General features: G+C 30.9%; 2 protein-coding genes across 2 annotated transcripts in view; both read left to right on the forward strand.

Annotated features, from left to right (window-relative positions):
- Positions 1–13,174, forward strand: part of LOC140443240 (uncharacterized) — a 102,001-nt gene that overhangs the window by 26,757 nt on the left and 62,070 nt on the right. The gene's annotated exons all lie outside the window — the stretch shown is intronic.
- Positions 6,880–11,799, forward strand: LOC140443181 (uncharacterized). Its single transcript, XM_072534283.1, has 5 exons — positions 6,880–7,584; positions 7,642–8,070; positions 9,863–10,099; positions 10,162–10,480; positions 10,542–11,799. Exons 1-5 carry the CDS (start codon positions 7,191–7,193, stop codon positions 11,419–11,421), a joined length of 2,259 nt encoding a protein of 752 aa, XP_072390384.1. The 5' UTR covers positions 6,880–7,190; the 3' UTR covers positions 11,422–11,799.

The raw sequence follows: 13,174 nt of genomic DNA on the forward strand, positions 1-13,174 counted from the left end.
TTCTTTTGATAATAAAAGATATTTGTATTTGTTTATTTATGTTATTTCTATTTATTTCCTTTTCCTATTTTATCCCGATAAGGAATAACTAAGAGATACTGGAAGACTCGAGAAAAGATAAGTATAACCTAATAACCTAAGCTGATTTATTTTTTTTGTATAGTAAAATGGCACCCTGAGATTATTTTTTTTTTATGTATTTGCGACACTTAGATAATTAATTAAAGTAATTAAATAAATAAAAAGTTAATATAAAAGTAAGAGAAAGCAGATCTTAGTAATATATATATATATATATATATATATATATATATATATATATATATATATATATATATATATATATATGTATATATATATATATATATATATATATATATATATATATATATATATATGTATATATATATATATATATATATATATATATATATATATATATATAATATGTATGTATATCAAAGACTAATAAAATTCTCACTTTAAATTTTTAGATTCCTGACCTGGTTTAACTTGAAATCAACCTTTTTCTACTTTGTAAATAAAATTTGAAAGTCATCAAGTAATTGGTTGTAAGTATTTTAAGTATCTAAAATTTAAAACTTCCTAATTGATTTGGGGTTAAGTTTATGTGAAACATTTTTACAGACCCAAAAGTAAAGTGAATGTTTATATTAATTTTGTTTTATTTTTTTAATATATTATGGTAAATGTATATTGGACAAAAGATAAAATCTTTATTTTTCAATGGAAATTCATGTTTAAATAAAATGCATATTGGAAAATCGCAGTAAAAGATTATAAAATACAATTTTTTATTTAAAAAGCGATGATAGGTACATAATTTTAAAATTCAAACAATTACCGCTTGATTTAGCATTGCCGAATGAAAATTAAGGTTCCCAGATGACGTCACGCGTTCGCCTTTCATGCGCAAGAACATACCGGTAGTCTGTGTATCGTGAGTGTTACCAATTTATGTCAAAATTTCACCTTCGTTCGATTACAGTTAGTGTGTTCCGAACAAATGTTCTTCATAAAAACGCTTTATAATACATTTATTCAAATTAAATGAAACATATTATTATGTAAAAAATATGTTTAATCTTTGTATGTAGGTATATTTAAAAACCCTTAAAAGGGCTACATCGAAAAACACAAACGTTTTCGGAATAATAATTCCATCAGGTTAACATGCCTGAGCATATTTTCTAAAGATGTTAAACAGTTGTATTTATCGTAAAAATGACGGCCAGGTCAAAAACGTAAAAAAACACGTTTTTCGATCTTATTTTCTTTCGTTATAACCAAATTTGCCTCGCTATAGAGGGTTATAGTTCAATAGAAATTTCACGGGACATCTAATGTACCTCGTTATAAGCGAAACCTGGTAATAGCCGTGTTCGTTATAGACGGAGTATACTGTATATCTGTTTTCCATTACATTAAAAGTCCCGAAAACAACAAAATAAAACACAGATATCCTGACACTTGTTTATTTGTATAATTTTCTTTGGTAAAGTATTGGCAACAAATATCCTCCTCCTCCTCATTCCTTAATCCCTTGTCAGGGTGTGGATGGGGCGACTCTAAATATTGTTAGCTTGCTACCTCCATTAGCTGCAATCCTGTACCAGATGCACAACTTCATGTAGGGATTTTTCCACCAATCTTCATTTAATCTTCCCATCGTGTTTAGAGATCTTTCTTTTGATAAACAAATACAGATGCCTCTATATTCAGTAGTGCTGGTTTGTTGTAAGTTCCATACCTTCTAAAATACTCTTCCTTAAGGGACCATCTGTAGATAATAAAGTGCAAACTCTAGCATTTCTGCGATCTTGCTCTTCAGGATCATCACAAATTAGCATGTAACTATTGCTCAGGAGTAGAAGGTCCATGAAAATCTAAAATAATGAAATATTATTAAAATTAAGAGTGCATTGACTTTTTTTATAGAGTAATGCAACTTTTGGAATGCAATTATAAGAGTTAAGAGTTTTAACGATTTTAAAATATATTATGTAGTATATACATAAACGATGCATGTTGGTTAAGAATGTTAAGATTTAAAGGTAATTTAACTACAGAAGCAAAATGTACAAAATAGTATCGAGTTTGTATTTGTAGCGTTTCAAATTTTTTTTAACTACGAAATATTTATATGTTAAAAATTTCTAAAGACGCCCCCGTCGGTGGAATATTTTCGTTTTTCTGTTTGCAAATGAATTTTAAAACGATCAATATATTATGGCATTTTAAGTTGAGATTCTAAATATCAAGTTTTGGTATTCAGTTGTTTTTGTCATTTGTTTACATTCGAGTCCCCTAATATAATATTGCAAGTCAGGTAATACAATTTTTCTAATACGTAATAAAACTGGAAATATTTCAATGTTTTTTTTGTCGGTTCGTTGCTAAGAATGAGGTCAAGAAGGGTAGATTGTTTGTTTAGGTTCATAGACCACAAAAACTAGCTTTGAGGCGCGAGGGGAATTTATTTTGCGTTGAAATTTGTAAAATGCAAGGCAAGAGGAGTCAAGCAAGAGATGTCAGAGTAGAAAGATGTTTGGGTAATTAGGAATCGCGAGTCGATTCAATTTTTTTGTGTTATGTCTTAAGACCGGTTAAGGTGATAATACTCTTTGCAATATGGCAGTTAAGAACAGAGTAATCACTATAAGATTTGTGCAGTACACCGACACTGATGAAATTTGGAAAATGAGTATATAGGATGTCCCCGTCGTCAGCTTGCTTCCTCCACCGAACCTAATTCTACATCTTTTGATTGTTCGTCCCTGAGTATGGAAACGGTTGCTTTGTCCCTGTTGGAGAATATGTCCAGATAGATGTCCCATAGATGTGTAATAAGTTTTTTCAAAGTTAAGTGCGAAACAGTGAAATTAAGGTAACAATTAACATTTTAATTTTTCCAAATTGAATAGACATTATTTTTGATAAACAATAATTGCTTTCATTAAAATTTAAAAGGATTTGTAATAATAAGTTGTAAATTTTATGGTTTAACTTAGCTGTCATTTTAATTGTTTTTTTTTTTAAATTTAACATGTGACAGCTAGCTTTATTTGTTTCGATATTTATTTGTTTTGTTTGTTTAAAAAAAGGTTAATATCTGTATGGCAACATTTTTAAGTTAATAGTTTTTTAGCTTAATAAGTTGTTGTATTTTCTCCAACCCCTGGAGTTTGTAAACGGACACATGTAAGTTTTTTTTTTTTATTCTGTATTTGGCAACTATTTATATAGTATATTTTTGGTGCAATCTGTATTTTTGTAACTGTTTGTTAGAGACACAAATAAATGTTTAATTTATTGCTCCAACCATTTTGTTTATTTTAGTGTAGAAAAATCTCCTAACCTTTTTTTGTGTGTTTACTTTTTAGGAAGGAAGAGCCCTTTTCTTCTTTCCTCCAGCAAGTTTAGGATCCTTCAAAGCGGCGCCCTTATTCTAAATTGCTAGAAGCCCTTCCTTGTTGTTTTATTTGCCCAGTTGCCCAGGAGATTTACTTAAGTAACCCCCATGTTTCATTTTTTTTGTGTAGATACCCCAATCCGACCCATTTATTTCAACTTATCCACGACCCCAGCTCTCCAACAACCCCCTGGGTGCCGTTCGCATAGTAGCGTTTATTTTGCTTGTCCTATCTTCGCCCCCATAGTTTCTGTCCCCTATGTTCTTACCCTGAGGTAGGCAATACCTTCGTTACATATTTACTAACAAAAGTTTGATATAATTATCTGCTGTTCTTACCTGGTGCTTGTAAAAATAAAATCCTAATCCTCAGGATTTTTAATAGCCTTTTGCCCAACTTTAACTTTCACCCATCAACAAAAAATACTCTTGATTTTTTCGATTTGAAATACTATATCATTTTGGTATTGTACCTGTACCTTCTTCTCTTTTAGAAATGTTTATTAGATTCCTGCCACTAACACCTTGTTTTCTATATATTTAATTTTCTTATTTAAGTGATTTCGTTTTTTTCTTTTGTGTATCCTCTTTTCTTTTTCTCTCTTTGTCTAGTAATTCTCTACAGTTATTCTAGTTTGTCGGGTAAACATCTTTCTGTAGGCTTCATTTTTTTTAATTTTTAAATAAGGTAACATTTAAAAAGTTAATTTTTGTTACATTTTTAAGGCCTTTATATGAGATTTTATAGAGTTTGAAAAACCGCCTGTTTTGGGCGTGAATTTACTCCTGTACTAAAAAGGTGGAGAGGTTTTTTGAACTTTTTAGAGGCTTATATAGTAGTCACATATATAAAGTATCAAAAAAAAATTGTTTTACTGAGATTGTTGTAGTAGATTTTGAGAAAAACTGTTTGAAGTATTTTTACACTGCAATTTTATAGAATAAAATAGCCATATTTATTCATTTTACCTCTAATCAACGATTACTGGTGCATATTGGGTGCCATCACTGTTGCTATGTCTCCAATTTTTATTTTTTTCCTTAAATTTTGCTGAGGAACTAAGTAATTCAGAATTGTTTTTTGCAGTAAACTGATTACATGTGTACCAGTCTTCGGTAAAATGTTTTTTTTTTCTTCAAATGATCTGCTTCCGTGAACTGATAAAAAAAGTTAAAAAAAGTTTGTTTTTTCGTCAGTGCGCACAATTAAACGTCTTTGCAAACTACTTTTTCGACAATATCAAATTTTGCTGTGTGAACTTTCATATGTAAATTCAAAGAATTTTTGTAAGCAAACTGCTTTAAACAAATTTCACACTTGTAAGGTTTTTCTCCGGTATGAATTCTCCAATGGACTTTTAAATCAAATTTCTGAAGAAACTGCTTGAAACAAATTTCGCACTTGTAAGGTTTTTCTCCAGTGTGTATTCCCATATGTCGTTTCATATGTCCTAGTTGAGAAAACTGCTTAAAACAAATTTCGCACTTATGAGGTTGTTCTTCAGTGTGATATGCCATATGTCGTTTCACCGTATTTACTTGAGAAAATTGTTTAAAACAAATTTCACATTTGAATGGTTTTTGTCCAGTGTGCAACCTTAAGTGTGTTTTTAAATTCACTTTATTAGTAAACGACTTTAAACAAATTTCGCACTTGTAAGGTTGTTCTCCAGTGTGCCACCTCATATGTTGTTTCATACCGTATAGTTGATAAAATTGCTTAAAACAAATTTCGCACTTGTAAGGTTTTTCTCCGGTGTGCGATCTCATATGTTTTCTTAAACTACTTTTTTCAGTACACTGTTTTAGGTAAATTTCACACTTGTAAGGTTTTTCTCCCGTGTGTATCATCAAATGTTTTTTTAAACTATTTGTTTGGGTAAACTGTTTGAAACAAATTTCGCACTTGTAAGGTTTTTCTCCGGTGTGCGATCTCATATGTTTTCTTAAACTACTTTTTTCAGTAAACTGCTTAAAACAAACTTCGCACTTGTAAGGTTTTTCTCCAGTGTGCAATATCATATGTCGTTTCATAGAACCTGGTTGAGAAAACTGTTTATAACAGATTTCGCATTTGTAAGGATTTTCTCTAGTGTGTATTATCAAATGTTTTTTTAAACTATTTGTTTGGGTAAACTGTTTGAAACAAATTTCGCACTTGTAAGGTTTTTCTCCGGTGTGCGATCTCATATGTTTTCTTAAACTACTTTTTTCAGTAAACTGCTTAAAACAAACTTCGCACTTGTAAGGTTTTTCTCCAGTGTGCAATATCATATGTCGTTTCATAGAACCTGGTTGAAAAAACTGTTTATAACAGATTTCGCATTTGTAAGGATTTTCTCCAGTATGTATTATCAAATGTTTTTTTAAAGTATTTGTTCGGGAAAACTGCTTTAAACAAATTTGACACGTGTTAGGTCCGTGGCCGGGCTGAAGTTTCATATTTATATCTAATGTCGTTTTATCAGTATTTCCATTACTACAAATTTCTTTGGTAGATGAATGTTTAGTTGTTTTAAGACTTTTCATTTTGTTCTCCTCCTCGAGGCAACCTAAAACACAAACCTACCATAAAATTTTTTTACATAGTCAAACTAACTAACTAACAAAAATAGAAAACAGAAACAAAAATGAATACAACTGTGCTAAATAACTTTAATAAACAATCTTCAGTATAATATAACGTTCAGCACAAGTCGACTCAATGAAATAAAATTGAGTAAGATATTTACTTTGAGCCATTCCAAATTTAGCTGTCAGTGTTACAGAGGCGGCCCGTCGGGGTAAGCAAGGTAGGCGCCGCCTAACTTCTCATATGTACAATAATAAATTATTTATTATTATAAATTACTCATTTCAAAATTGTGATTTATAAATTTTGACATAATACCTATTTAAAATAAAAGAGCTATTTTTTTATATTCTCTCCGAAAGTTTAGTTCATTTTCTCCGAAGTAATTAATTTGCGCTCCTAGTAGAAGTTAAGAGTGTAGCATTTTATATTGAAGTCCCCTCGTATGTGTGATATATTGAGGTCCCCTCATATATGTTTGAGAGATCTAAGAATGTTTTTTGATGTAATTTTGTTCCTATCGTACGTGTTGGAACCCAAATGTTTGCAATTCTTTCTTGGCGTCGAAAAGTGATATACCTAAATCGTTTTAGAGTTGTTTATTATTTTAAAGATGTGTACTATCTCAGCATTTTCTTTTAATGTTTTATTCGAAGTCGCCTTATAATTTTGGTACGTCGTAGAAATGGAATCTTCTGCGTTTTAATTCCTGTCAAGTGTTTGTTTATTTTCAACTTATATGGTCATATGAACGAATTTTTAAATTTGTCATTCGTACTTGGGTCGCCGTAGGTGCAGGTGTAGAGAAATTCTTACTTGGTTCGCTGTGTGGATCACAAGTATGGATCCGCAAATTCAGACTACACTAAAACTTGCACAGCACATTTGCTGTGATTGGTCGTTATCGACCTATGATTTGTGAGGTTATGTTTATGTATTGTGTTTTGTATTGGCGCTTTTCTAGTCGAAGATTGGCGGTTTTATTTAACACCAAGCCAGAGATATGTAAATATCTCTACACCAAGCACACATAAAATTTTTTTATCTGTTTGGCGCTGGTTTTATTACAACTCCAAGCTTATATAAATAATATCAATTTAAAACTTTTTCATTTCAATTGTTTTAAAAATCTGTTCGTTAGAACACCATATTTTAATTATCTAAAGTCTGTTTTAGCAAGAAATTATGGATTCCTGTACTCAATCTAGTTCAACAAGCTCTGAAATTTCCTCAGGGGCCTGCCACCTTTGCAGCAAAACATTTAAAGATGTGAGATTACGAAATCGCCATATCAAAAGAATGCATAAAATAGATTTGTCCAAGAAAAGAATGAATCACATAGTTTGTCCATTATGTGAGCAAGAAACTAATTGTGAAAGTCATGAGAAGTTACGAAAACATCTCAAGGACCACCACCAGGTGAGTATTGAACTAATAACTTTTGAATTTTCTAGTAAACAAGAATATGAAAAATGGAAAGATATGCAGAAAATTGAGACAAGTTATGCAATGCATAGAATGCTTAATAGAAATGAACATAAGGTATTATACTATGAGTGTAACAGAAGTAATGTCGATGGTAAGTGCAATACTTTGTTACTTGCTATAATTAAAACTCATACTTGTCTATCTTTAGGATATAAGCCCAACTATAAAATTAGGACAGAGAAATCCGGTGGATCAATTAAAATAAAAGGAGTGTGCCCTTCCAGGCTGATCTGCAAACTGAGAGATCAAGGACAAGTTTCTGTCAGTTATTGGAAAACACATGCTGGACATAATGAAGAATTAAGAACCATGCATCTCTCAAAAGCCCAAGAAAAAGTTATTGTAGAGAAGTTAATGTCTGGAGTGCCACCCAGCAGAATTTTAGATGATTCAAGAAAATTGAAAACACCAAAACTAGAAAGACTTGCCCTATTAACAAGTAAAGATCTCACAAATTTGTCCAGGAAGTATAATATACACAACAAACGGGATCAGAATGATATCGTAGCAACAGCCTTAAAGGTTCAGGAATGGAATGCTAACAACAAGAATTATGCTTTCTTATTCAAGAAAGAAGGTAAACGCCAAAAAATTGTTTGATACCTACCACAATTATAATTAATTCTATTCCAATGTGACTTATGTGAATTGTTATTCTTGCATGGCACATGCAACAAATCTTTTTATATATACAAAAACATTTTTAAATAATATATCTGCTAAGTTTGTAGTTATTGGCTTTTTACATTAAAGCTATTTTTTTTTGTGGAGGTTGTGGTAGTTCATGGGTTAAATATACTGCTGTACCTTTGCCTCTCTCATGTAATAAATATCTTGTCAGACATTAACAACTTTAATATAATATGAATGTACTATAATAGCTTAAATAACTATAGAGTTTTAAGTTATTGTCTTCTATCATCATCATTTATACAACCTTTTTTGGGTCTTGGTGTGTTTAAAAATACTTCCCCATTCTGTTCTATTTTGTAGTATGTTCTTCCAATTTTTGATTTTTAAAATTGCCATGTAATGTTTTATTTGTTCCTTATATCTAATTTTCAGTTGTCCTCTTGTTTTATGTCTACCTGATATTTATTTGTTTCTGTTCATGTTCCTTCTACTGAAGTTATCCTATTTGAATGAATGTTATGATATATCCAAATCCAAGTACAGTTAAAAATACATCTCCACATACAATTTTCTTTTACACATCTTAAGATTTTTCCTTCTGTCATTACTTAGATTAGATACCCTACATTTATGTTATCATATTCACTTTTAACATTTATGATGAGATTGTGTTTGTTGATATTGCATTGATGGTTTTGAGAATTTCCTGTAGAAAAAATATCTGGTCTATTATTGATTTTTGCCTTCAGAAATCACATTTGTACTTGCCTAAAATTTTTTCTGCATAATAATATGATCTTATGCTGTAATGAGCTACATATATATTGTATCCTATGTTCAGAAGTGTGATTGGGTGGTAGTTTCTGTGTTCCAAATAGCCTCTCCTTTTTTTTTCAGTAATAACTTTTCTCCTTGCTTAATCAGCTCAGATGATATTTAGTCTGATCAGGCTGGATCACCATTGTTGAGAGATTTTTTTTCTGCTATCTAATTGGTCAAATGTAATTTTTATGGTTCGCATCCTTGCTGTCTTCGAGTTTCTTCTTATAATATTCTGTCCATATTTTTATTTCATATTATTCTGTCAATATATTGCCTTCAATCTCAGCACATCATGGTCCTAGGTTTAAATTCTTCATTTGCTTTTTCATGTAGGACTTTTTTGCAACTGCTCTTTTACTTAGGTTTTGTAACTCTTAAAGTTGTTCTCCATCTGTACTTTCACTCTTCTTTTTTGTGGACTTGTTTCTCTTCCTTTCATAGCTATTCATCTTCTGTTTCCACTTAGCTCATCCTTTGTATGTTTCTATCTGTATGTCCTTGTGTTTTTTCTTTCAGTTATTCTTTATAAAACCATTCACTTCTTTGTTTTTCTCCATTCCTAGTACTTTTTGGATGCATTTTTTATGGCTTATTTACAGGTTTCCCTTTTCTCATTTAAGTTTTTATGACTTGCTTTATTATATAATCTGTTGCTGAAGGTTCTTTCATTTTGCCTTCAGAAGATTCAGAATCTACATTTTCCCCTCAGATCTATCATATCGTGGGCTCAGTACTAACTTAACTTAAATTTTCGGAGTTTTAAATTATCTACTGTAAAGGGTAATTTTTATTGTAATTGAAAAAGTATGATTACCAAAATATACAAAAAAATTTCAATATCTTACCATTTATCTTGAATTATCTCTAAACTATAAATTTTAAGTAAACATAATTTGATGGTTTATTGTTATTAGGAGAACAACATGATGTACTTAAAAAAGAAGATTTTGCATTAGGATTTATGAATTCTGTAATGGAAGATAAATTAAGGAAATTCCCTAGCATAATTTGTATGGATGGAACACATGGGACAAATAAGAGGGGGCTGGATTTGACTGTAGTTCTCATTAAAGATGATAGAAATGCAGGATTTCCGGTTGCTTTTTTATTGTCAAACAGATTGGACCAAAAAGTTCAAGAAGTTTTTTTAGGTATGATATGAGTAGTGACAGTTTATGACTGGTAAATAAGGATATTTTTCAAAAACTTTTAGGTGCCCTCAAGAATAAGTTGCAGACCGGAATTAATGCAGAACATTTCATGAGTGATGATGATGCCAAATATTACAATGCATGGGCGAAGATAATGGGCAATCCACCAAAACGGCTTTTATGTACCTGGCATGTTGTAAGAAGTTGGAATATTCAAGGGAAGAAGAAAATACAGGATCCAGTTTTGAAGAAAGAAATGAAAAATGAAATGAAAAGAATAATTAATGAAACAAATGAAGATCGATTCATGGAGTTGTGCAAGAAATATTTAATAAAATTACAAGAGGCAAATGAAACAGATTTTTTTAATTATCTGACAGGGTAAATAAATATATGAAATCATACATTTTAAGTCATCCTTAAGTATATTTTTTTTTTGTAGGTATTACTTTCAGAATGAAGAGAGGATCAAAATGTGGGCCCACTGTTACAGAAGAAATTCAGGGATCAATACAAATATGGCGATAGAATCATTCAACAATTTACTGAAAACCAACCACCTAAGAAGAAATGGTGCAGTGGCAATCGAAAAGTTGTTAGACACCATAGATGATCTAGTGGATATCAAAATGTGGAAGAGGATTATAGACATTGAAAGACCAAACGCGAACAATTATCAAGATAGGGTTATAGCAAAAGCACACAAAATGGCAGAAACAATGAAAGACAAAGTGGAAGTTAAGAAGAATTTGAAGGTATATGGACAATTTCAGGTAAAATCCTTTAGGGATCCTAATAAATTATATAACATAAGGATAAGACAACTGTGTGAAAATGAGTGTAAGACATTGTTTTGTAGAGTGTGTAAAATTTGTATTCATCGATACCAGTGTGAGTGTGCTGAATATGTGGTGAGGAATACCTTGTGTAAGCATGTGCACTTGGTAAGAATGTATGAGGAGCGCATGGGTACTAACTCTGTTTTAGATGATGCTGCAAGGAGTTTAGGAGAAAATTCAATTATCAAATCAAGTCATGAGGAGGAAATTAATGAATTTGTCAGAGGGAAGTTGGAACAGAGAAATGTGATCCAGGAAAACACCAAACGATGTCTTCAAAAAGAAAACTTCAAAAATGTCATAGACAGCTTAGATGACTTAGACGATGAAATTTATACACAAGTACATGACAAATTTATGAGAATTGTTCAAGAAGCAAAGCGTAAAGTGAAGGAAAAATTTCAGGAAACCACTAAGGATATTACAAAGAAGCGAAAAATGGAAAAGCAGGAATATTTTCCTTCCAATAAAAAAAGAAACTGATTGAAAATTAAATTTGAACCATTTGTAGCTCACATGTATTTTTTGTTTTTGTATCTGTATTGAATTTTTATTATAGTTTTATAGGCTTATTTACAAGAAAGTTAGTTAATTTAACATTATTATATGTTTACTTGATTAGTAATATAGTAAAATTTCATAAAATATATGTATATATGCTTAATTTAGGCCTGAATTTTAAAGCCATGTTAAGTAATGATGTTATTTGTAGACTTTTGTATTAGAGTTGTATTTTGAAATCGGGATGTACTGGGTCCTAGGTGAGGTTTAGAGGGGTTTTACCTTCGCCATTGCACCAATGAGGCCCCCCCTCATTTATTTTCCCAGATTTTAATAAAAAATAAATATTAAACATAGCTATTTAGTGTTTTATTTGATTTGCAATAGTTTTGCAAAAGTTATATGACAAACTTACCAGAAACCTACTGTAGAAGACATTAAGTAAGGAGTGGCAATGAATATGTGAAAGTGGTGCAATACATGTATGAGAGGGTTAAAAACTAGCATTAGAATGAATATGAAAAATAACCAATTTTGTGTGAAAGTAGGGCTTCATCAAAGTTCTGTCTTAAGCCCATATTCTCATTCGTATTGGATCAGATAACAGCTTAACTTCAAGGTGAGATCCTTGGTCTTTAATGGATGTAGCTGATTTGGTGTTGGTAAAAAAGTCTGAGAGAGAACTGAAGATAAGACTAGATCAGTGGAGACAAGATATGGGTGTAAAAGGTATTCACATTGATTTGGTACAGAACAGAAAAGTTTGTAAGTAAAATAATTAGAGAAGCCGATTCCACATGGGATACAAAGAGAATAATGATACATGTTCATAAGAACCTCTTAACAAAATTACCTCATCAAAAAAATTAAAACAATACTTAAATATTTAATAAAAAAGGCATCTCTAAGATTTCAAAAATAGTCAGCTTAATCCTAAAATACGTATTACCTATACTCAATTTTCGTTTTAATAAACATGAAACCTGCTGAATTTTAAATTAAGATACACCTATACCGATAAAATAACAGCAAATGTACCTTGCCATTTTCAGTGTAGGAATAATAATACAAATAAAACTGTAATAACTTAATACTATCGGCTTACTACCAATACCCAATTTTCATTTTAATAAACATGAAACCCGCCGAATGTCAAATTAAGATACACCCATACAGATAAAATAACAGCGAATGTACCTTACCATTTTCAGTGTAGGAATAATAATACAAATAAAACTGTAATAACTTAATACTAAAATACAAATATTATCGGCTTACTACCAATACCCAATTTTCGTTTTAATAAACATGAAACCCGCCGAATTTTAAATTAAGATACACCCATCGAGAAAATAACAGCAAATGTACCTTGCCATTTTCAGTGTAGGAATAATAATACAATTAAAACTGTAATAACTTAATCCTAAAATATAAATATCGGCTTACTACCAATACCCAATTTTCATTTTAATAAACATGAAACCCGCCAAATTTTAAATTAAGATACGCCCACCGACCAATCACAGTTAATGTACTGTGCCAGTTTTAGTGTAGTCTCGCAAATTCACCGCCGAATTTGTGTTTTCCTGTTTTTGGCCCCTTTGTGTAGAAGTATGTAGCAGTGAAGCCTTTAAGTAGTTAGTGTATCCTAATAGTTGTATATAGGATGTCCCACCAGTTTTGTTATCATTTTCCTGTTTGATCCAACTCCATCCACGTCAGATCTTCGTTCCAG

This window comes from Diabrotica undecimpunctata, chromosome 1, assembly GCF_040954645.1.
Source record: "Diabrotica undecimpunctata isolate CICGRU chromosome 1, icDiaUnde3, whole genome shotgun sequence".
NCBI lineage: Eukaryota > Metazoa > Arthropoda > Insecta > Coleoptera > Chrysomelidae > Diabrotica > Diabrotica undecimpunctata.